General features: G+C 43.3%; 1 protein-coding gene across 3 annotated transcripts in view; it reads left to right on the top strand.

Annotated features, from left to right (window-relative positions):
• The first annotated feature begins 5586 nt into the window (after window positions 1-5586).
• tmco6 (transmembrane and coiled-coil domains 6) overlaps window positions 5587-26273 on the top strand; it is a 47489-nt gene continuing 26802 nt past the window's right edge. For all 3 annotated transcript variants that reach the window (XR_015759693.1, XM_087995100.1, XM_087995099.1), the window contains exons 1-6: window positions 5587-5719; window positions 8908-9020; window positions 9142-9251; window positions 12814-12997; window positions 13406-13510; window positions 18272-18357. Coding sequence is in view for 2 of the 3 variants with exons in the window: in XM_087995100.1 (XP_087851226.1) it covers window positions 5650-5719; window positions 8908-9020; window positions 9142-9251; window positions 12814-12997; window positions 13406-13510; window positions 18272-18357 (668 nt within the window). In the remaining variant the exon portion in view is untranslated. The remainder of the gene's footprint in view (window positions 5720-8907; window positions 9021-9141; window positions 9252-12813; window positions 12998-13405; window positions 13511-18271; window positions 18358-26273) is intronic.

The raw sequence follows: 26273 nt of genomic DNA, 5'->3' as shown, positions 1-26273 counted from the left end.
CCACCCCCTTCCCACGACCACCTTCTACCCCAAGTGTAACAGAGCCTGTGGCAGGCCCCATCAGTCTGTACAGACTCACCCTGAGAGGGGGTTTGAGTCATCCTCATTTGCAAGGGACCTCCAATGATTAGGCTGTTTTCAGCTCCCTGATTGGATGCTGTGTGATCAGGTGGACAGAGACCTCTTTTTTTTAAGCGTGTTCAGGTTAGTCAGCCCCGTGTCCTGTGCAAATATTTATGCATTAAATGGAACAGGTGAAGAAAAGCATTTCTCATCCTATCAAACTGAGCTATTCGGAGTTTTAGAACATAGAACAGTACAGCACAGTTCAGGCCTTTCAGTCCACAATGTTGTGCCAAGCATTTATCTTAATCAAAGATCAATCTACACACCCCTCAATTTATTGTCATCAATGTGCCTGTCCAACAGTCGCTTAAATGTCCCTAATGTCTCTGACTCTACTACCACCGCTAGTAGTGCATTCTATGCACCCACCGCTCTCTGCGTAAAGAACCTACTTTTGACATCTCCTCTGTCATCTTTTGTAACTGGGCCTTTGTATCCTTCTGTTTACAATCTTCATGCTCCTGTTGGACAGCTAGTGAAGAGGTTATTTAAAATTTCCTTATAACTTACCTATTTATCCAAGCTTTTAGGCATCTGTCCTAATCACTCCTTCTTTAACTCAATGTTAAATTTTCTTTCAGTAATGCTCCTGCAAAGCACCTTGAGTTATTTCAAGATGCTATACAAATGAAAGTTGGTGTTGATCATCTTTCAAATGCTGACTGGCCTACAATGTACTTGTTATTTTATGTTTTAAATCAAATATTTGTCAAGACTCAAGATACCTTTTGGAAGCAGGTATAAAGTCCTAAATATTTAAAGGACCTTTTTCAGTCCAGTGACTGCCTGTTCGCTGGGGGAAATATTCACTTGTTCAACTTTTGTCTTCTTAAGTGCCTTTAGTTTTGCAAACTGGGACTCAGCCACACGATTCAATACTCAACAGGTGAATAATTAAAAGATGGCGTGTTCTTTTGCTGCAAATTTACAATCAATTTTTTAGCAGGCAGGGAGCCATTTCACAGTGGAAGGGCCGGTCAGTTAAATTATGAATAATTCATTTAATTTTGTCCTGTTCCACTGGCTCTCAGTCAAAACTACTCAAAGCTTTACCATCCTTTATGACTTTCTTCAATTTACAATTTTTATGCTCCCTCAGGGCGCTTTTATAAATTTGCCATTTTTCTTCTGTAAAATTCAAGATTTCCTCTCTCTCCACCCTCCTGCCATTTCTTTGAAAAGAAGAGTCTTAATCTAAGGCAAATGTTTTGTGTATCTGAGGTAAAGGTCACTGGCAGTTCAGTGACAATAATTTGGAAAGTAAAGATCCAGTATTTTGAACAATGCCACCAGGTAATATTGCTGGATAATGTAGCTGGCTGCCACCAATTCTCCTTTCTCTATCTTAAGCCTGACTAATAATCAATGGTAAGGGATAGACCATTGGCAATTCTGAACAGAAGAGGCACTAGTCATACATTTTAAGGTAGTTTATTACAAATGGTACAATTTGCATGAACTTGTTGATAAAATTATTCAGTACTCAATCTCAGGATCTGTGCATTATACATCTGCAACTCTAGGGTACCAAAACAGATCTCCCCTGTCTCCATCCAAAGACAATATGACATCCTTTAGTAAGATTGAGCTTAAAACAGCATTAACATTAACTCCCTCAGAACCATTACCTCATCCAAGAAAAGTTGGTCCTTTGACTAAGATGGAGAGCCTGAGTTGAGAAATCTGAGACTCTGAGAGAGGAGACAAATCAAAACACATGTCCCTATTTGAAGTACAGACTCCAAAACAGTTTATGTTAGTGCAAGATTCTCTAGAATTTCCAAAAGTGAGTGATTAATGAGCAACTGAAGACCAACATCATTGTGGGGGTAAAAAAATTGTTTCTTCTTCATTTTTGTTGAATGTTTCTGTGGCTCAGCCAGAAAAAAAAAGGATGTGACAATAAAGTGGATTTTATCTGACTGTCAAAAATTGGTTCACTTTCCAGATGCCATGGAGATGTGCTGTTAAACATGTCAGCTGACTAATGGAATGGCAAATGGCAGGAAATAAAACCTCCAGAAATCTGTCCAATGAAGTTTTTTTTTCCAATAATTCCTGGTAAGGGGGATATTGGCCAAAAGTGCAGCCCCCCCCCAGCTTAAGCCTGCACACATGAGAGGAAGACCAGCCCCAAGGACAGCTCTGAAGTTGACAGCCAATGATGTTTGGTATGTAATCACTGTTGAAACGTAAGAAACCTGGCAGGCAATTCACAGCAAGGCCCCTTGCTGAAATGACTTTTACATGATGTTGGCTGATGGATAAATGCATGCAAGGGCAGGACATTTACCCTGAAACAAAATCAGAGAATTCTGGAGAAACCCTACAGGTCTGGCAGCATCTGTAAAGAGAAATGGAGTTAATGTTTTGAGTCTGGTATAACTCTTCTTTCAGAATTTATCAGGACATTTATCCTATTTTTCTTCAAAATAATGTCCATGGATCTTTGACATCCATTAGCAGCCTCAATTTAATGTATCCCCACATGCCCGCTACCCCCCCTGGCAACAGTCAGTATTTCCGACAGTGCAGCATTTCATTTAGGTCAGACATAGTCTGCAGACCCAATCACACTGCAAGTCTAGACTGGGCTGAATTTTGTTTGTGCCATCAGGATACCAGTTACAACTTCTGCAACCTTCATGATGAGAGAGTGACATCTGTACCTAGTATTCCTGTGTCTACGTCACAAACCTTTCTGCTGTGTTCCGGTAATGCAACCATGAACATGTGTAACTTCAAATCAGCTGACAGAATAAAAGAAATAATTTTAGCCAATGGACAAAAAGTAAAGTTCATTTTGAGAAGATTTGTAGCTCAGATTGAGGTTCTGGGTGTAGGGTTGCTCGCTGAGTTGGAAGGTTCATTTTTCAGATGGTTTGTTACCATACTAGGTAACATCATCAGTGAGCCTCCACATGAAATACTGCTGGCATGGCCTGCTTTCTATATATGTGTTTGGGTTTCCTTGGGTTGGTGATGTCATTTCTTATGGTGATGTCATTTCACACTGTGATGTCATTTCCTGTTCTTTTTCTCCAGGGGTGGTAAATGGGATCCAAGTCTATGTGTTTGTTGATAGAGTTCTGGTTGAAATGTCATGCTTCTAGGAATTCTTCTGCGTGTCTTTGTTTGGCTTGCCCTAGATTGGATGTGTTGCCCCAGTCAAAGTGGTGTCCTTCCTCAGCTGTATGTAAGGATATTAGTGAGAGTGGGTCATGTCTTTTTGTGGCTGGTTTTCTGCCTGTTTGTCCAATGTAATGTTTGTTACAGTTTTTGCAAGGTATTTTGTATTCAGACTCAGGTAAATTCAGACAATGCAAGTTCATTCACCGATCACCAGAATGATGCATTAACTAATCAACTGGCAAAGTCTGATTTTAAAGAAAACCTGATAGTTAACTGTCTCGTACATTTTCCATGGTGCATCTCTACCATTCAGAGTTGACTTGCCAACTGTTCAGTATGAGTTCTCAGGCAGTGTAAATGGTCATTCCCTTGCAATATTGTCCTGATGAGTGCACAACTAAATCTTTGACAATATATGTCTTTTTTCAGCAAAACTGTACAACAGGAAACTACCAATATGAGCAAATGGAATGTCATTTATCTCTGATAGAAATGTTGATCAGTCAGCTGGCATTGGAAGCTAGGAGTAAATTAAATAGGGAGAGGATAAGGTAGTGATCCAGAACCTTGAGAATCACAGTTAAAATCCCTACAGTGCAGAAAGAGGCCATTTGGCCCATCAAGTCTGCACCTAACCTTTCAGAGAGCATCCTACCCAGGCCCACCCTATCCCCTAACCCTGCATTTACTATGGCTAATCCACCTCGCCTGTACATGCCTGGACACTATAGACAATTTAGCATGGCCAATCCACCATAACCTGCACATCTTTGTACTGTGTGAGGAAACCTGAGCACCCGGAGGAAACCCACGCAGACACGGGGAGAATGTGCAAACTCCACACAGATAATCACCCATGGCTAGGATCAAACCCAAAGTTCTGATGCTGTTAGGTTGCAGTGCTAACCACTGAGCTACTCAAATTGAGTCTTCTTTTATAATAAAAGGTAAATGGAAGGACTAATGTAGTTTTATACCATCTGTTAGAGATTAAACAGGCTACTAATGAGATATATAAATCAACTGTTAATCTATATTGGTTTATGTTTAAAAAAACGCAACTTTTGATTTATATAATAAATCACTATTTTTAAGAGAATATTCTGATTTATGAGGTTTTTGGGTCTGCTTTGTTATTACTGAGCAATAAGTTGAAAGTAAACAAATTATTTATCTTTGACAAAGACTGTAGGAAATATTATCAAAACGTGCATGTTTCAGTAGGAGTGTAAGAGGTAGGAGCAGGAGTAGAACCATTGAGCTTGCTGTGCCATTCACGTTTCTCCATTTAAAAAAACACTTCATGGCAAGTACAGGGTATATCCTTTCTTTAATGAGGAAACCACAATTGTACACCTGAACTGATTCATCACTGAAATCTTGACTGAATCACACTATATTGACAATAATGGATGTAAACCCACTGCAGAATCTCTTGTGAGTCTGTGTCCTGATCTGTGAGGCTATTGGCAATACTGGTTATAAATCCTCTGCAGCAACATCGATGTGGATTATGCTCTCAAGCCTCTGGAATGGGACTTAAACCCACAAACATCTAACGCGTGCATTCGCCTGCAATTGAGCTGCTTTACTCTAGTGTGTAACTTCAGCCAATAAGAGCACAATTCCCACTATCCTTCTGTCCAATTTCTCTTGTCCATCCCTAGTTCTGTTTGATGATCTGCCTTCTTGAACCACTGCAGTCCATAGGTACTCCCACCCCACAGTGGTCTTTAGGAGAGAATTCTAGAATTTTGACCCAGCGACAGTGAAGGAACAACGATATATTTCTACATCAGGATGGTGAGTGGCTTGGAGGGGAACATGCAGGGGGTGGTGTTTTCATGTATCTGCTGCCCTTGTCCTTCTAGATGAAAGTGATTGAGGGTTTAAAAGGTGCTTTCTCAGGATCTTTGGTGAATTTATGCAGTGCATTTTGTCGCTATTACATATTGCTGCTACAGAGCGTTGGTGGTGGAGGGAGTGGATGCTTGTGGATGTGATGCTAATCAAGCAGCTGCTTTGGTTTGGATGGCGTGAAGCTTCTTAAAAGTTGTTGGAGCTGCACCCATCCACACAACTGGGGAGTATTCCACCACACTCTTCATTTGTGCTTTGCAGATGGTGGGCAGTAAAACTGTTAGGAGGTGAGCTGTCATGTTTAGGACGCTATCAGAGTGTATATTGGTCTTCAGAAGAAGGGCAAGGGGAACCTGTGGGAGCAACTGGGCCGCAATTCAGCCTCCGGGACAGCGGGTGGCGCTGTATTCGGAGTTCAACGACGACTTGCGTCATCAGCGTGCGACGGTGGGAGCGGGAGAACGGGCCCCTGGTTGTACCGGTCCGTGTGAGAGGATCAGCCCCGGCGGCTCACACAGAGGCCGCGGGAACATGATCCGGAACCGGAACCGAGTTTGCGGCGTGGAGGAGATTAAAGCCAAGAGGCGGCAGCACGAGCGGGGTACGGAGAGGAAGGAAGGGGGGGCGGGGATGATGAGGAGGGAGGCGAGGGGGCGGGGATGGTGAGGGGAGGGGGGGCGGGGATGGTGAGGGGAGGGGATGGTGAGGGTGTGGAGAGGGATGGCGAGGAGGGGAAGGAGAAGGGGGGAGTGGGAGAGGGAGGACAATGAAGGGGGAGGGAATTGAATTGAATTTATTGTCACGTGTACTGAGGCACAGTGAAAAGCTTTGTCTTGCAAGCAGTACAGGCAGATCACAGAGTTAAATAGCATAGATAGTAAATAATAGATAAACAGCGGCAAAAGCAAAAACAAACGTACAGGCGACTGTTCGGAGTTTGTGAGTCCATTCAGTATTCTAACAACAATAGGGTAGAAACTGTTTTGAAACCGGCTGGTGTGTGTGTTCAGGCTTCTGTACCTTCTGCCCAATGGTAGAGGTTGTAGAATAACATTGCCTGGGATGGATCTTTGAGAATGCTGGCAGCCTTTCCTTGACAGCGAGCCTGGTAGATGGATTCTATAGATGGGAGGTTGGCCTTTGTGATTGTCTGGGCCAAGTTCACCACTCTCTGTAACCGTCTTCGATCTTGAATGGTACAGTTGCCATACCAGATGGTGATACATCCAGACAGAATGCTCTCGATGGCACACCTATAAAAGTTGGCAAGGGTATTCGCCATCATGCCAGATTTCCTCAGCTGTCTGAGGAAAAAGGCACATTGTTGGGCCTTTGTAACCAGTATGTCCACATGAAGAGTCCAAGAAAGCTTGTTGTGGATGACCACTCCCAGGAGCTTGACACTCTCCACTCGTTCCACCTCTGTGCTGTCAATGTGTAGGGGGGCATGAGTAACATCCCACTGAAAGTCAATGATGCGTTCCTTGGTTGTGCTGGTATTGAGAGCTAGGTTGTTCTCACTGCACCATTTTTCCAGATCTTCCACCTCCCATCTGTAGACTGTTTTGTCGTCATCTAAGATTCGACTGACTATGGTGGTGTCATCAGCGAACTTATAAGTGGCATTAGTCTGATGTTTGGTGACGCTGTCATGGGTATGCAGTGAGTACAGTAAGAGCCTGGAGTACATACCCCTGGGGTCTCCAGTGTTGTGTGTTAGTGACGAAATATCATCCCCAGTCTTCATTGATTGTGGCCTGTGGGTCAGGAAACTGAGGATCCAGTTGCAGAGAGTGGGGCTTCGTCCGAGATCACTAAGTTTAGTAATCAGTCTTGAGGGGATAATAGTGTTGAAGGCTAAACTGTGGTCAATAAGTAGGATTCTTATGTAGCTGTACTTGCTGTCAAGATGTTTTAGGAGGGGAGTGAAGGGCAAGTGATATGGCATCTGACGTGGATGTGTTGGCCCGTTAGGCAAATTGTAGTGAGTCAAGAGTAGGCTGGAATTGACTAATGCCATGACCAGCCTTTCAAATCAATGTCATCATTTCCTAATGCATGATTGAGTCGGGAAGGTAAGTTTGACTCCCTCCCTCTCCACATTAGCTGGGATGGAGTTACGTACATGCCTCACTGGGGCTGGAGGAAAGAAGAAGCAAGCATTTGAGAATGGGACAAGTACCCATCCTTAGTTACATGCTTTCTAATCATTCGCGGGATGCGGGTGTTGCTGGCTGGCCAACATTTATTGCCAATCCCTAATTGACCCGGGGAAGTGGGTGCTGAGCTGCCTTCTTGAATCACTGCAGTCTATGTGTTGAAGGAGGACCCATAATGTGGTTGAGAGGTAATTCCTGGACTTTGATGCAGTTACTGTGAAGGAATGGTGATATATTTCCAAGTCAAGATGGTGAGTGGCTTGGAGGTGAACTTGCAAGTGGCGTTGTTCCCATGCATCTTTCTGGATGGAAGTGATTGTGTGTTTGGGTGTTGTTGCCTAGGGATCTTTGATGAATTACTGCAGTGCATCTTTTAGATAGTACACACTGCTGCTACTGAGCATCTCTGTGGCAGAGGGAGTGGATCTTTGTGCCAATCAGGTGGGCTGCTTTGTCTTGGAGTCGAAAATGTGGTGCTGGAAAAGCACAGCAGGTCATGCAGCATCCGAGGAGCAGGAAAATCTATGTTTCATCAGGAAAGGGCCTGATGAAGGGCTTTTGCCCAAAATGTTGATTCTCCTGCTCCTCGGATGCTGCCTGACCTACTATTTTTTTCCAGCACCACACTCTCGACTCTAATCCCCAGCATCTGCAGTCCTCACTTTCGTCCTGTATGCTGTGAAGCTTTTTGAGTGTTATTGAAGCTGCACTCATCCAAGCAAGTTGGGAATATTCAATCATACTCCTGACTTGTGCCTTGTTGACAGTGGACAGGATTTGGGGAGTCAAGATGAGTTACTTGCTGCTTATTTCTTGACTCTGACCTGCTCTTTGACTCATACAAAATGTCTCTGCCAAACAACACAACACCAAACTACACTAATCCCATTTACCTCCATTTGGTCCATAGCCTAACTGACCCTAGAAATTTATAAAGGATGAGGGTTAAAAGATGCAATGAAATAAGAGGAGCTTCATGTGGACCATGAGCATGAGTGTTGGATCAAATAGCCTATTGTTTCTGAGCTGTGAATTTTGTGTAGATTGGATTAGATTAGATTCCCTACAGTGTGGAAACAGGCCCTTCGGACCAACCAGTCCACACCAACCCTCCGAAGAGTAACCCACCCAGACCCATTTCCCTCTGACTAATGCACGTAACACTGCGGCAATTTAGCGTAGCCAATTCACCTGACCTGCACATTTTGGGACTGTGGAAGGAAACCGGGGCACCTGGAGGAAACCCACGCAGACACTGGGAGAATGTGCAAACTCCACACAAACAGTCGCCCGAGGCTGGAATCGAACCTGGGACCCTGGTGCTGTGAGGCAGCATGCTAACCACTGAGCCACCCAAAATTGATTGACTTTTCACTTATTTCTGTTTGCATGGTTTGCTCCTACACTTGTGGTGTTCTTTTAAATTATAATCTATTTCTCTTTTGTCTACTAAAGTGCAGCACGTAATGTTTGTTAGCATGGTGTAAACGCCTTCTGTTTTATTGGTACCAACAAGTTAAATGACTTGCATAGTTGCTCTGCAGAACTTTGAACTGATCCTATTTTACCGTTTTACTCTTTTTGTGAAACATTATTTTAAAGTTACCTCAAGCTTCCTTTCTTTGTGCAGCTCTGAGGAAAGCACGCAAGGAAAAGCAGTTGGTTAGCAAAAGATTGCCGAGGGGGCTGCAGGGCGATGAAGAGGACGTGGAGATCAGAGAGACTTCAGTTACTCGGGAGGAGGTGAGATGCAGTCTGGCCACACCAAGGTCTGACCTGGTTCCTGGCAGACATTTTAAGAGCGCATTTTTAATTTGAAAGTGTAATTGGCTGTTGAACATAGTCAACCTCTGGCCTGTCGTAGGTTTTGCAGCTGTATCAGAGGATTCAGCATGGGTCAGATGATCGTCTTGCTGCTTTACACTCTCTACGTCGAGTGCTGCACCTGAAGGAGGCACAGCAGATTTTTGTCAGGTACTGGCAGTTTAATGACTTTTTTTTAATCGACATTCCACTCACTTGCAATGTCAGCTAACTGCAATTTTTTCACATAAATCCTCTTCATATTGTTTGTTTTCTGCTGATATTGTCAAACTCACTCTCATGTGGCACTAAAATGGACTGTTCAGCAGTCTTCATAAAACTGCATATTCTTACTGGGCAAATTTAAATAATTTTGAGCCCATGCAGTGTGGAACTAAAGTCATGAAGAAGAACAAACTCAATTCAAATTCCCTTCCCTGCAGGACATCGTTTGGCTTTCTGTGAACAATCTATTTGTGAGTATTTTCCCTTGCCAGCCCACATATGAAGAGCTTTATTGATTTTAGTTTGTCAGTTTTTAACTGTCTGTCACATTGGACCTTAGCAAGTTTATCAATTAAGCTTTTCGTGTTGGTTTGCTGAAATGTCAAATAGAATATGACAGCTGCCTACCAGGTAACCGCAGTGATGAAAGACGGAATGATTCAGTATGTTTAACTGAGCTTTCACTTCGTGAATCTCAGATTGACATCCAGCCCTGACTCTTGCAGTATCCATCTGCATTGTGTTTGGGTAATTTCAGTTTAATTCTTAGTGGATGGAAATCTCTTCGTTGGTTTCCACTCAGAGTTAGTGAAAGCATGGCAAATCATTAAGCTGCCTTCTATGCTATCTCATATTAGGTATAGATTTTAAAAGTCGCATTCTTGTTTTAAAATCCTTTCATGGTATCATCGCTCCATATCAGTATCCTTGTAAAACATTGAGATCTCTGTGCTGCTCCAGTCCTTGTCTCTCGTGCTTCATGATCATAGCTCTAGAATACCATCCCTGAACCTCTGTACCTCACTGTTCCTTATAAAGGTGCTGCTACCTTTCTGGCCAGTTTGTGGCTGCCACATGTGGCTTGGTGTCACATTCTCTTCAATAATCAGTTCTGTAAAATGACTTGGGGCTTTACAGACCGGATCTCCCATGCAGTTGCAGTTGTGTTGGAGGGTGCGATGAGGGGCAAGTTAGGGTTCTGGTTAGATGTTTACCGAGGTGTGTAACATTGACTTACTAACCAGGTGAGTCGCACAGAACAGTTCAAATGGTGTCTCTCTCTCTCTCTCTCTCTCTCTCTCTATATCTCTCTCTCTCTATATCTCTCTCTCTCTCTCTCTATCTCTCTCTCTCTCTGTCTCTCTCTCTCTCTGTCTCTCTCTCTCTATATCTCTATATCTCTCTCTCTCTTCATATATCTCTATCCTCTCTTCATATATCTCTATCCTCTCCCCCGCCCACACACACACACACACTCTCTTGCACCTTGGCCCTTGCCCACCCCTGCATCCCCCCGCCCCCTCTCGCCCACCCTCCCTCTGTGAAGACATTTCTCCTCATTTCAGTCCTCCTTGTAAGTCCTGTCAGAACATAAGCACTCCAGCTATGGTCTCACCAAGGTCCTGCACAATTGCAGCAAGACAGCTCTGATTGTGTACTCGAATCCTCTTGCTATGATGTGGCAATGCCATTGGATGCCCTCACCACCAGATCCACCTGTATGCTTGCTTCCGGTGACTGGTGTACATGATCATTTTAATCACATTGCACTTCCCCCTTTCCCAATCTGTCACTATTTCGATAATAATCTGTCTCCCTATTTTACTACCAAACTGGATACCTCACATTTATTCACATTATATTACATCAATCATGCATTTGTCCACTCACTCAACTTGTCCAAATCACACTGAACCATCTCTGCATCCTCCTCACAGCTCACTCTCTCAGCCAGCTCTGTGTCATCTGCAGACTTGGGGATATTCCATTTAGTTCCCTCATCTAAATAATTTATTTATATATACAGTGAATTTCTGAGGTCCACGTACTGGTCTCTCAGTATCCCATGAGTACTGGCTGCCACTCAGAAAAAGCCCTGTGTATTCACACTCTGTTTCCTATCTGCTAACCAGTTCTTTATCCATGTTGGTACACGACCTAACCCCATGCATTTTATTTTTATATGCTGATCTCTTATGTGGGACCTGATGAAAGCTTTCTAAAGGTCCAAGTAAAGGACATCCACTGGCTCCCCGTTATAAACTCTCCCAGTTACATTCTCGCAGACTGCCAGATTTGTTCAGCATGATCTCCCTTTTATAAATCCATGTTGACACTGGCCAATTCTGTCACTGTTTTTTGAAGTATTCTACTGTTAAATCTTTTATAATGCACTCTAGCATTTTCCCCACCTACAATACAATGTACCCCACTAACTGATCCATAATGCTGTTTTCTTTCCACCACCTTTTTTAAATAGTACATAGCTACCCTTCAATTCATAGGAACTGTTCTGGAGTCTATACAATCTTTGAAAGATGGTCACCAATGTAGTCAATATTTGTGCAGCCACTTCGTTAAGTGCAGTGAACTGCAAATTGTCAGATCCTGGGGTTTTATCAGCCTTTAAACCCATTAATTTCCCCACTAACATTTCCCTACTCATACGGATTCCCTTCAGTTCCTCCCCCCTCACTCGACTCTGTGGTCCTCAATGTTTTTGGAACATTATTTTTGTCCATCCGTGTGAAGACAGAACTGTATCGTGTATTTAATTGGTCAGCCAACTCTTTGTTCCCCCTTACAACTTCCCTGTTTCTGACTCAGGGACCGATATTTGTCCTCACTAATCCTTTTCTCTTCACATACCTGTCGATACTTTTGCAACCAGTTTTGGGTTCCGCGCAAGCTTAGTCTCATGAGCTTACTGAAATCCAGACTGCTCCAAGTCCTCAGGTCTGTTGCTTTTTTGTTTTAGCTATTTCTGTGACTCTCGCTTGCATCTTATACTGTCCTTAATTTCTCTTGTTAGCCATGGTCAGGCCCTTTTCCCATTTTCATTTTGTACCAGACAGCAATGAACAGTTGTTGCACTTCCTCACACAAACAGATTGCGAAGTATTCCTCTCTGATTACACAGTACCCAGTCTAGGATGTTCTCTAGTTAGTTCCTTATTGTATTAACAAAAGCCATCCTGTACAGAAATTCCTCCATTACAGTATTGTTACTGATTTGACTTACTCGAGCTGTATTCAGATTAAAGACACTACGCGTACGTTTGATGCTTGCATCTCTAATTCCTGTTCGATACCTTGCCCAGTGTTGCCTCGACAGTTGAGTTTAAACACAACCCTAACTCTTGTTTTCTGTCCCATGATATTTCCACACAATTCTATCCATACAGATTCCACTTCCCAAAGCAAATATTCTTCCTCACCATTGCTCTTTAACCAGCAATGCTACCCCACCACATCTTCTTTTTTGACTATCCTTCCCTAAAAACTGAACACTCCTGAGTATTCAGTTCCCTGCAGCCATGTCTCTGTAATCATAACTGTATCATATCCATTTGCAACTATTTGCATGATTAATCCATCCATTTTATTGTGAATGCTCGGCACCCTTTCAGCCATAAAATATTTTGAAAATCATAACATCTGTAGACCCTGCTAAAACCCAGGGCTGTCTGAAACACAAACTCCATGATATTTTTTGCACCTCATGTAGGTTTGAAAACAGTATCCGTGTCCTTAACGGTCTCTTCACCAGCAACCTGGCATCAGTTCAACTTCAGGCTGCCCAGTGTTTGCTTGAACTCTCTCACTCCGATGATCCCAGCGTCTCGCTTGTCTGTTTACCAGCAACACCCTACCTCCTGACGTACCTCTCCGGCCAAAGTGCCAAGTTCACGGTGAGTAGTACCATATTTTTTAGGCATCACTCTGTGCGATAATCCTCCTGGCTCCCAATCAGAATGTTGCAGTTTAAGTCCCAGAGCACACGATCCAGTGAACCATGACCTACTCTTTTCTAGGTGCTGCAATGACTAATCTCCATGCAGCAGTCAAACCCCTCAGGCCCTCGCACAGGCTAACTCAGATGCTTTGCTGCCGATATTTAATTGTCTGGTACATGACCAGTGCTTTTACTGAGCACCCTAATGGATGCTTCAATCTCACACTGGGAATTGAGTTTGGTAACTGGTTGTCAGAGAGCTTAACACAAACTTCATCATCCATTTTTAAGCTGATCTTTCCAAATTATTTTGGCTGCTTAAAGCTGTATAAATATGCAGATTGTTTTGGTGGCTTCGTTGCAGGAGCTGTGCCTGTACATTCTGGGCAACCTGGCAGCTGAGAATGAAGCAGTTCGGAGTCAGCTTCTGGTGCAAGGTGTGATCCAAGCTTTGTCAGTTTGTCTGCAGGTGAGGTATAATCGCCAAATCTTACTTATTTGCATAACTGAGTAAGAAACTTGTTATTTTATTCAGTACTGTATTCATTACTGAAATAACTAGCCATGTATTTAGACTGGAGTCTATGTTCGGAAAAGAGCATCCGATTTCAGCCTGTGTGGGGCTCAGCTTTTGCAAGTCTTGCAACTGAAGAACTCCGCGTTCTTCTCTTTTTTACCTTTGTTAACTTTCTGGCACTGTTAGTCTTTTGTGTTATGGTAAAAGAATCCTGTCCTTACTGCGTCACCTTCCTTCATGGGTAACTGAGCACTTTTATTAACTTGAACAGGGAGCCCTGGGCATGTGTTAGATTTCATGGATGGTTTCCCTCTCTCACATTTGGAAGACGTTTTACGTTATCACTGCAGTCGTACTGTTAAAAAGAAGAATTTATTTTTGTACTGCTTTTCGTGACCTCAGGTGCCCCAAAATGTTTTATTGCCAACTCGGTAATTTTTGAACTGGAAACAAGACATGCTGGTGATCACAGTGGGTCAGGGATTCAATCTAAAGTCTCGTTCAAAACAATGGCATTTCCATGATGCAGGGCTTCTTGGGATTTGCGCTGGAAATGCCAGTCTACATATTGTACTCAGGTATTTGGAATTGAACCCACAACTGAGGAAAGTTGTCAACTAAGCTGCAGCTTAGACATCTAGTTGAATTGGTTTTTCTGGTTAGCTGAACAACCACGAGATCAATGCCCTGCAGATTGTATTGGATTATTACACACAGTACATAGCAGTCTTGCCTGTGAGCTGGAAGACTGTAGATTCATGCAGTGGCCTCAAAAGTCTGATTTAGGTTGACACACTCCATCCAGTACTGATCAACTTTCACCTCTAAAATACTGAGCAACAACCAAAGATTACGCTGCTCACTTGTGTCCAAATCAACTCCTTTAAGTTACTGTGCATGCAATTTTAAGAGCCTTTTGATTAATAAATTACTGCAAAAAAATTGGAGGCCATATTGATACTGATAGAATGCTGCACTGTCAGAAGTGGTGTCTTTTCTGGTTGAATGGGTGTTAGAGGAGATCAGAGGCCTGCTAAATATTAAACTGAGACCCCTTCGGTATGTTAAAAAGACTCCTATCACAGTTTGAGTAAGAGCAATTCACCATTGTAATTCCCCTGGTGATTAATCAGAGTTGCCAATCAGTCAACATTGTGTCCTGATGAGAGGCTTCAAAAGCTGGTCTCTATTCTCAGAAATACTCAAGTTCTTTCTTACTGAGCCACTGAGAGTTGGAGAGGTTTCCAAATATCCTGATCAAACTAAACTGCCATCCATAAAAATACTTTGCTTCAGTATGTTTTTACATGGCTTGAAGATGGGTGACAGTGCTGGCAATTCAAAGAGCAATGTCAGAAATGTGATCAGGATTTGCTAGAAAGACTTGGCAGGTCAGGTGCCATCTGTGGAAAGAGAAGCAGTTAATGTTTCAGGTCAGTGGACTTTCCTTAGAATAGGGAGAAGTTAGACATGTAACAGTAAACATATATGGAGGGAAACTGGTGCAGAGAGGAACAGATGAAAGAGATATCCGTTATGTGAATTTGGTGCAGCAATTTCAGAGCATAACCGCTGGTCTTGTTTTTTGGACAGAAGTCATTGGTAATGAATTGAATTTTCCGATTTATAACTCCACCTGTCTTTTTTCTGTTTACTTTCCCATTCAAATCTCATTTCACCTTGCTCCATCATCCCTTTTGTCATTTTCGCCTTCCATGATGTTCCAATTTTTTGGTCTCCTCTTCCATTGTACTTGTCTAAAGTGAAGTCACCGCCTCATGTCTTTTGGTGAGAAGAGTTAAGAAGTACTTCACCGGCTGTACTGCACTATAGGGCATCTCACGGTCATGAATACTCTTGTTGCAAGTATGCAGTTATATTATTGTATGTTAAGACTAATCTTTTGGTTTATAAGATGATTATGATTTGGATTGTCTCTTCAAATGTAGTTTAAGTGAAATGTACATTGGCCCCAGCTGGAGCTTGTCATAGAAAGAAGATTTACCTTGTGTCATTGGATGGATGTTGCCACGTACTCAATTAAGAGACTAAGTCTCCTAAAACCCAGAAAGATGTTATCAGTATCAGGTTGTAAATAGTCAGGCTGGAACCTGTCCCTTTGTTTGGAAGGTGAAAAGCAATAATAGATAGAGGCTGCAGATTAGCATTTCTACTTGGATACAGGACCAGTGTTTTTCTTGTTGCTATGGAGAGGGGAGAAAGCTGTTTTGGGAGCACTAACTCCTGCTGCTGACTGGAAAGGTGTCAGGATCAATGAAGATCATAAGACACAGGAGTAGAAGCAGACCATTCAGTCCATTGAGTCTGCTCTGTCACTCAAAGATCATGACTGATTTAATAATCCTCAACTCCACTTTCTTGCCTTTTTCCTATAACCCTTGATTCCCTTACAGATTAAAAATCTGTCTATTCAGCCTCAATAGTCTTATGTGGTAAACAATTCCACAGGGTTACTACCTTCTGAGATAAATTTTTCCTCATCTCTATCTTAAATGAGCGACCCCTTATTCCGAAGCTATACCCTCTGTTTCCTATGGGGGAAAGAACCTTTCCGCATTTAGCCAGTCAAGACCCCTAAAAATCATGTTTGTTTCAATAAGGTCGCCTCTCCTTCTTCTTTGTTCCAGTGAGTACAGGCTCAAGCTACAAATCCCCTCATCACAGGACAGTCCCTCCATATCTGGTATCAGCCTACTCAATCTTCTCTGGACTGTCTCCAATGCCACTATATCTTTGCATAGACAAGGGGCCCAGAACTGTTCACATTATTCCAGTTGGGATCTGACTAGTGCCGTGTACAGCTTTAGCAAAATCTACCTAGCTTTATATTTCATTCCCTTTGAAATAGAGACCACCATTCCATTTGCATTCCCTGTTATCCACTCAACTTGGATGCTAGCTTTTTGTGATCCTCAAAGTCTTTTCATTAGCATTTCCAAAAAAGACGTAAAAACAATACCCCAGTGTACTTCTGAGAATTTTTAATAATGGCTGACAAATGAACAGAATATTTCTGGAAATAGTCAATCTGAACACTCTTTTATTGTGTACACCTGATATCAGGTTTCCATTTGCAACTCCAAACCTGATTTATGGTGTCTGTCTCAGCTACATGTAAAAGTATATTCCTCTTTCTGTGACTGAATTGCCTTTACCTTTTCCAGATCAGATTATAGACTTCCCTCTCAACCCAGAAATATCACAGACTGCCTGTTCTGCTCTTCAGGATCAATAAATGACTAAGAAGGCCTGAGGGGGAGGTGCAGTGTTGGACTGGGCTGGACAAGATCGGAACTCAGGCTAGGGAGAAGTGGGTATTGCAGATGCTGGAGATCAGAGTCAAGATTAAGCACAGCAGGTCAGGCAGCATCCGAGGAGCAGGAAAAATCCACATTTCAGGCAAAAGCCCTACGTCAGGAAGTCAAGGTCAGAAGTCACACAACACCAGATTATAGTCCAACAGATTTATTTGAAATCACAAGTTTTTGGCGTGCTGCTCCAGGAACAGTGCTCCAAAAGCTTGTGATTTCAAATAAACCTATTAGACTATCGTCTGGTGTTGTGTGACTTCTGACCTTGACTAAGAAGGGGAGAGCAAGCAGTTGGATGTTGGCAAGGTTAAGCAGAGAAAATGCTGGATTTGTTTTTCAAAGCACAGAATGGAGGTGGGAATTTGCAGTCAGTTTGCAAGCCTAGTTTGTGAGGGTATAAAGGTGAGGCTGGAGCGTTCAGCTAGCTGAAGGTAATGCAGACTTCTCCAGGAGCACACTCCGGGTAGAAAACAGCATTGGGAAAGGAAAAGAACAGAAGTAAATCATTGGGAGCTCTGTCACGTTTTGGATAGATTCAAGACAGTGAATGTCTACTTAAGAGGCTGACTCATGTATCAGAATTGGAATTGTCATTCAAGTAGAAATGGGCAAATTCTTTTCATAGAGTCATAGAGATGTACAGCACGGAAACAGATCCTTCGGTCCTACTTATCCATGCCGACCAGATATCCTAACCCAATCTAGTCCCACCTGATATTCCAACCCAATCTAGTCCCACCTGATATACCAACCCAATCTCGTCCCACCTGCCAGCACTTGGCCCATATCCTTCCAAACCCTTCCTATCCATATACCCATCCGGATGCCTTTTAAATGTTGCAGTTGTACCAGTCTCCACCACTTCCTCTGGCAGCTCATTCCATACACGTACCACCCTCTGCGTGAAAAGGTTGCCCCTTAGGTCTCTTTTATATCTTTCCCACTCACCCTAACCTATGCCCTCTAGTTCTGGACTCCCCCACCCAGGGAAAAGACTTTGTCTATTCATTTGTTTAAAGATAAATTATCTACAGAATGTTACGTGTTTAATTAAATATTCTCTGTTTTTAGTCGTGGATACAATGAAAGTTGTCAATTGTAAAATCTCGCCATGTCGTCCTTTCTGCTGATAACGTAAAGGTTGGATTTCTCTTTAAGCTGTTATAGATCTTTGTGAAGTTTGTAATACCATAGAAAAACAGAACTGCGTTCTCCTATGTTAATCCTCTTGGTGTTTTACTCATTCTTCAAATATTGTTTAAAATTAATGTCTGTCCCTTTCTCTCTGCCTGAGTGCCAGGCGCCTTGGGCTGTTTTTTTTCCCTCTAAGAGCCGGTATGTAAATGTAAAGTGCTTGCAGAGCCTTATCTGTCTCTTTCAGTCACCTCATGGAGCTGTGGTGGAGGCTACGGCTTATTTGCTGTCACAAATGCTGCAGGCGAAGGAAGCAGGAGAGAAGATCATCCTGTAAGTTAGCACCCAGCTGGGTTCTGTATGTATCTGGTCTGCTTCACTCTAAAACTCTAGTAGGGTTAACATTTACAGCACAGTAATAGGCCATTCAGCCCCACTGGTCTTTGCTGGATTATTTTCAACACATGAGGCTTCTCCCACCTTATATAATTTACCCTTATCAACATAATTCTTTCTTCTCCCACTGGCCTGTTTCCCTTTAAATGCATACTCTACCACAAGTTATCCCATTCCAACCTATCTCCTGCTGCCATTACTGGATGCGGTTTAATACAGAGCTTTTGGAATAATTCCATTTTTCTTGAAAACATGTTCGCAATTAGGTTGATAAAATCTATGCAGAGTCTCTGTTTCAAAATATCTGCCAGTTCTGTAACCAGCTTCATCACACTGTCGTCTCCCATAGCAATAGTGTCTTGTTTATAATTTGGACTTGTCAACACTCACTCCCTTTTCTAAGTCTTTTGTATCGCTGCACTAATTTCCAGTCTGGTCTCAATAACATTGTTCTTCCCATCTGAACAATTTGGACAATATGATAATCAAATGCATTTTGGAATTATAACACTCGGGCAGCACAACGTTCCTGTATAAGAGGAGAATACAATGGAACTTGAATTTATTAGAAGAAAGCAGAAGAGGGTGAATCATTGTGGGATAAAGCATTTCAAGCTGGGGGTACAGGCTTTAATTGCCTGTGGGCAGTCCCAAGATCTTCATGTGGTAATCCCAACTCAGGGCCCTGACTGGTGATGTTTATTTTCAACAATCTGTGGTATCGTCTGTTTGTTTCTATGTTATCAACCACATAGAATATGAAATCAAGGAGATGTTAGGCAAGGGCACAGAGGAGAAAGAAATAGAAGGATGTATACATAAACTGAGGAGCAGACAAGGTGGAAAAAGACTTGTACAGAGCTTTCACATCAACATTGGCCAGTTGAGCTGAATTACCTGATTCTGTGTTTGACATTCCATGTAAAAATAAATATCTGTGGTCCCTAAGGAATACAGTGCTGCAGATTCATACTGAGATATAAAGATGGTGCTTATCAATGTGAAAGGCAAAAAAAATGGTTAAGACTAAAATTGGGCCCTTGAAGACAGAAACAGGGGAATATATTACGGGGAACAAAGAAATGGCAGAAGAATTGAATTGGTACTTCAGATCTGTGTTCACTGGGGAAGACACAAGCAACCTCCCTGAGGTAACAGTGGCTGAAGGACCTGAACTGAAGGGAATTTTTATTTGCCAGGAATTGGTGTTGGAGAGACTGTTAGGTCTGAAGGTTGATAAGTCTCCAGGGCCTGATGATCTACATCCCAGGGTACTGAAGGAGGTGGCTCTAGAAATTGTGGATGCGTTGGTGATTATTTTCCAAAATTCGATAGATTCGGGATCAGTTCCTGCGGATTGGAGGATGGCTAATGTTGTATCACTTTTTAAGAAAAGTGGGAGAGAGAAAGCAGGAAATTATAGACCAGTTTGTCTGACCTCAGTGGTGGGAAAGATGCTGGAGTCTATTATAAAGGATGAAATTATGACACATCTGGATAGTAGTAACAGGATAGGTCAGAGTCAGCATGGATTTATGAAGGGGAAATCATGCTTGACTAATCTGGAATTTTTTGAGGATGTAACTCTGAAGATGGACGATGGAGATCCAGTAGATATAGTGTACCTGGACTTTCAGAAAGCTTTTGATAAAGTCCCACATAGGAGGTTGGTGAGCAAAATTAGGGCGCATGGTTTTGGGGACAAAGTACTAACTTGGATTGAAAGTTGGTTGGCTGATAGGAAACAAAGAGTAGTGATTAACCGCTCCATTTCAGAATGGCAGGCAGTGACCAGTGGGGTACCGCAGGGATCAGTGCTGGGACCGCAGCTTTTTACAATATATGTTAATGATATAGCAGACGGTATTAGTAATAACATTAGCAAATTTGCTGATGATACTAAGCTGGGTGACAGGGTGAAATGTGAGGAGGATGTTAGGAAATTACAGGGTGACCTGGACAGGTTAGGTGAGTGGTCAGATGCATGGCAGATGCAGTTTAATGTGGATAAATGAATGGTTATCCACTTTGGTGGCAAGAACACGAAGGCAGATTACTACCTAAATGGAATCACTTTAGGTAAAGGGGCGGTACAAAGAAATCTGGGTGTTCTTGTACACCAGTCAATGAAGGTAAGTATGCAGGTACAGCAGGTAGTGAAGAAGGTTAATTGTATGTTGGCCTTCATAATAAGAGGGATTGAGTATAGAGGCAAAGAGGTTCTTCTGCAGCTGTACAGGGCCCTGGTGAGACCACACCTGGAGTACTGTGTGCAGTTCTGGTCTCCAAATTTGAGGAAAGACATTCTGGCTATTGAGGGAGTGCAGCGTAGGTTCACAAGGTCAATTCCTGGAATGGCGGGACTACCTTACGCTGAAAGACTGGAGCGACTGGGCTTGTATACCCTTGAATTTAGAAGACTGAGAGGGGATCTGATTGAGACATATAAGATTATTAAAGGATTGGACACTCTGGCAACAGGAAACATGTTTCCGCTGATGGGTGAGTGCCAAACCAGAGGACACAGCTTAAAAATATGGGGTAGACCATTTAGGACAGAGATGAGGAGAAACTTCACCCAGAGAGTGGTGGCTGTGTGGAATGCTCTGCCTCAGAGGGTGGTGGAGGCCCAGTCTCTGGATTCATTTAAGAAAGAGTGGATAGAGCTCTCAAGGCTAGTGGAATCAAGGGTTATGGAGATAAGGCAGGAACAGGATACTGATTAAGAATGATCAGCCATGATCATATTGAATGGTGGTGCAGGCTGGAAGGGCAGAATGGCCTACTCCTGCACCTATTGTCTATTGCTGCTTGTCCAAAATCAGCTGTTTGCGCACTGATGTGAGCTAATGTCTAATTTGACTGGTGATGGGTATAGAATGGTTCCCTCATGCTTTCCTTCACTGGGGTTTAACCTGCCCTTTTGTGGGTCTAATTGAGAGAAATTGGATGCTCCGATGTTCGGTTCCATTATTGTGTCATGCAGATATCAGGAGGGTAGAAGCAAAACTAGATGGGCCTTGGTCACTCTTCTTCTTGTCAATCCCATTTCAAGCTCTAACCTCAAACTCTTAAACCCATTTAAGACTGAGATCAGAAGTAAAATCTCTGAGGGTCATTAATCTGTGGAGTTCTTTTCAGTAGGGAGCAGTGGAGATGATGATTGAATATTTTTAAGATTTTGAGTTTGAGAGTCATGGGGGCAGACAGGAAAGTAGAGCTGAACCTACAATTGGAACAAAGTCAGAAATCACACCACACCAGGTTATCATTCAGCAGGGTTATTTGAAATCTCACAAGCTTTCACTGCTCCTGACGAAGGGGCTGTGCTCTGACAGCTTGTGATTTCAAATAAACCTGTTGGACTATAACCTGGTGTCATATAGCTTCAGATTCTGTCCACTCTGGTCCATCACCGGCACCTCCACATCATGACTACAGTTGGAACAGTCATGATCTTATCGAATGTTGGAGTAGGCTGGAGGGGTCAAATGGCCTGCTGTTCCTAATTTGTGTTTTCCTTATCTGTCTCATTCTATGCACCTAAACAACTTTTCGACTCATCTCATCCTCTTGGCTTCAAGCATGAGATTAGACTTTATGGTTTCAGTGCTATTGAGCAAAAGACGGAGGTCACAAATTGGAATCAGCCATGGTATGTGATAAAACGCACGTGTATGAATCTAGTTACTTGTGGCTTACCTGCTCAATAACTCCTAGTTTGGGTTCTGTCAGGGCCTCTCAGCTCTAGACTTCATTACAGCCTTGGACAAAACATGGCCAAAAGAACTGAATTCCAGAGGGGAGGTGAGAGTGCCAGCCCTTGACATCAAGGCTGCATGCGACTGAGTTTGGCATCAAGGAACCCAGTAAAACTGGAATCAATGAGTATTGGCAAAGTCTCTGCTGGCTGGAATCATACCTGGCATGTAGGAAGATGGCTTTGGTTGTTGGAGGTCAGTCAACTCAGCTGCAGGACATCTCTGCAGGAGTCCCTCAGGATAGTGTCCTCGGCCCAATCAACTTCAGCTGCTTCATCGATGACCCTCCGTCCATCATAAGGTCAGAAGGAGGAATATTTGCCAGTGCTTGCACAATCTCAGCACCGTTCGCAATTCCTCAGATACTGATGCAGTTCATGTTCAAACGAACTGGACAATATCTATGCTTGGGTTGACAAGTGGCAAGTAACATTTGCAGCACACGAATTTCAGACAATGACCATCCCCAATAAGAGACAACCTAACCACCAACCCCATGACATTTGAAAGTATTGCCATCACTAAATCCCCATTTATCAATACGATTGGGGATACTATTGACCAGAAACACAACTGGACTCATCATATAAATACAGTGACTACAAGAACAGGTCAGAGGCTAGGAATACTGTACTGAGTAATTCATCTCCTGACTCCCCAAAGCCTGTCAGGAGTGTGATGGAGTACTCCCCACTTGCCTGGATGAGTGCAGCCCCAACAATCCTCAAGAAGATTGACAGCATCCAGGACAAAGCAGTCCACTTGATTGCCACCACATATTTAGCATCCACTCCCTCCAACATCAACACTCGGTTGCAGCGGTGTGTACTATCTACACAGTACACTGCAGAATTTCACCAAGGCTCCTTAGACTGCACTTCAAACTCATGACCACTTCCATCTAGAAGGACAAGTGCAGCAGATACCTGGGAACACAACCACTTGTAAATTCCTCTGCAAATCACTCAACATCCTGATTTGAAAATATATCATGGTGGCTCATTGGTTTGCACTGCTGCCTCACAGCGCTGGGCATCCAGGTTCGATTCTAGCTTTGGGCAACTGCCTGTATGGAATTTGCACGTTCTCCCCATGTCTGTGTGGGCTGCCTTGCAGACCACAACAAAACGACGGTTGGAGGAAGAACGCCTCATCTTCCGCCTAGGAACCCTCCAACCACAAGGGATGAACTCGGATTTCACCAGTTTCCTCATTTCCCCTCCCCCCACCCTGTCTCAGTCAAATCCATCGAATTCAGCACCGCCTTCCTAACCTGCAATCTTCTTCCCGACCTCTCCGCCCCCACCCCAGTCTGACCTATCACCCTCACCTTGACCTCTTTCCACCTATCACATTTCCGACGCCCCTCCCCCAAGTCCCTCCTCCCTACCTTTTATCTTAGCCTGCTGGACAAACTTTCCCCATTCCTGAAGAAGGGCTTATGCCCGAAACGTCGATTCTCCTGTTCCCTGGATGCTGCCTGACCTGCTGCGCTTTTCCAGCAACACATTTTCAGCTCTGATCTCCAGCATCTACAGACCTCACTTTCTCCTCAAAGAATCCAAAGATGTGCAGGTTAGGTGAATTGGCCATGCTAAATTGCCCATAGTGTTCAGGAATGTGTAGGTAAAGTGCATTAGTCAGGGGTAAATGTAGAGTAATAGGGAATGGGTCGAGGAGGGTTACTCTTTGGAGGGTCAAAACTGTTTCTACACTGAAGGGATTCTATTAATCACCGTTGCTTCCCTGTCACTGGGTTAAAATCCTAGAATTCCCTCCTGGAGGACATTTTTAGTCACCACAACATGTGGACGAGCAGTGGTTGAAGAAGGCAGCTCACCACCAGTTATCTAATGGGAAACAAAGGACAGGCAGTAAAGGCTGACCAGCCAGCAACGCTCACATCCCACAAGTGAATGAAAAAATAAAATTAGCACCAGGGAATCATGGAAATGGAAATTGGGTTGGAAGAAGAAACCAGACCGGTTTGTTCACACCCTTCACGTCCAGTGTCACCTGTGAGTTCTGCTCACACGAGACATTTGGGTATGCAAAGATCACCAGGAGCATTACTGGACAGCAAAGCTTTGTGTAAGTGTAAAGATGGAAGACAATTTTTTTTACAGAGAATGTAAGATTCCAGACCATTATTTTGTAAAAGGGTCATTATTTATCCCTTCAAAAGGTTGTTAAGTCAGCTGAATCTGCGCTCAATCTCTGTCTGTGAGATCTTGCTGTTCCCAAATTGGCTGCCATTTTTCTCATGTTACAATGATGACTATAAGATAGACCAGATCTACAAGTTGGAGAAAGGCCGATTTTGACGGTATCAGGCAAGAAGTTTCAAAGACTGACTGGGGGCAGATGTTCGCAGGTAAAGGGACGGCTGGAAAATGGGAAGCCTTCAGAAATGAGATAACGAGAGTCCAAAGACAGTATATTCCTGTTAGGGTGAAAGGAAAGGCTGGTAGGTATAGGGAATGCTGGATGACTAAAGAAGTTGAGGGTTTGGTTGAGAAAAAGAGGGAAGCATATGTCAGGTATAGACAAGATAGATCGAGTGAATCCTTACAGTATAAAGGCAGTAGGAGTACACTTAAGAGGGAAATCAGGAGGGCAAAAAGAAGACATGAGATAGCTTTCCAAAGGGTGTCTACAAATACATTAAGGACAAAAGGGTAGCTAGGGAGAAAATAGGGCCCCTCAAAGATTAGCAAGGTGGCCTTTATGTGGAGCCGCAGGAGATGGGGCAGTTACTAAACGAGTATTTTGCATCAGTGTTTCCTGTGGACAAGGACATGGAAGATCTAGAATGTAGGGAAATAGATGGTGACATCTAGAAAAATGTCCATATTACAAAGGAGAAAGTGCTGCATGTTTTGAAATGCATGAAAGTGGATAAGTCCCCATGACCTGATTAAGTATACCCTAGAACTCTCTGGGAAGCTAGAGAAGTGATTGCTGGGCCTCTTGCTGAGATACTTGTATCATCGATAGTCACAGGTGAGATGCTGGAAGACTGGAGGTTGGCAAACGTGGTGCCACTGTTTAAGAAAGGTAGTAAGGACAATCCAGGGAACTATAGACCGGTGAGCCTGACGGTGGTGGGCAAGTTGTTGGAGGGAATCCTGAGGGCCAGGATGTACATGTATTTGGAAAGGCAAGGATTGATTAGGGATAGTCAACATCGCTTTGTGCGTGGGAAATCATGTCTCACAACCTTGATTGCGTTTTTTGAAGAAGTAACAAAGAGGATTGATGAGGCCAGAGCAGTAGACGTGATCTAAATGGACTTTAGTAAGGCGTTTGACAAGGTTCCCCATGGGAGACTGATTAGCAAGGTTAGATCTCATGGAATACAGTGAGAACTAGCCATTTGGATACAGAACTGGCTCAAAGGGAGAAGACAGAGGGTAATGGTGGAGGGTTGTTTTTCAGACTGGCGGCCTGTGATCAATGGAGTGTCACAAGGATCGGTGCTGGATCCACTACTTTTCGTGATTTATATAAATGATCTGGATATGAACCTAGGAAGTATAGTTAGTAAGTTTGCAAATGACACCAAAATTGGAGGTGTAGTGGACAATGAAGAATGTTACCTCAGATTACAATGGGATCTTGATCAGATGGGCCAATGGGCTGAGGAGTGGCAGATGGTGTTTAATTTAGATAAATATGAGGTGCCGCATTTTGGGAAAGCAAATCTTAGCAGGACTTATACACTTAATGGTAAGGTCCTGGGGAGTGTTGCTGAACAAAGAGACCTTGGAATGCAGGTTCATAGCTCCTTGAGAGTGGAGTCGCAGGTAGATAGGATAGTGAAGAAGGCGTTTGGTATGCTTTCCTTTATTGGTCAGAGTATTGAGTACAGGAGTTGGGAGGTCGTGTTGCGGCTGTACAGGACGTTAGTTAGGCCGCTTTTGGAACATTGCGTGCAATTCTGGCCTCCTTCCTATCGGAAAGATGTTGTGAAACTTGAAAGGGTTCGGAAAAGATTTACAAGGATGTTGCCAGGGTTGGAGGGTTTGAGCTACAGGGAGAGGTTGAATAGACTGGGGTTGTTTTCTCTGGAGCGTCGGAGGATGAGGGGTG

This window comes from Chiloscyllium plagiosum, unplaced genomic scaffold (genome assembly GCF_037043375.1).
Source record: "Chiloscyllium plagiosum isolate Xiang-an unplaced genomic scaffold, Cpla_swu_hap1 HiC_scaffold_16, whole genome shotgun sequence".
NCBI lineage: Eukaryota > Metazoa > Chordata > Chondrichthyes > Orectolobiformes > Hemiscylliidae > Chiloscyllium > Chiloscyllium plagiosum.
The sequence above is the reverse complement of the archived record's forward strand: the minus strand, read 5'-3'. Positions and strand labels throughout refer to the sequence as shown.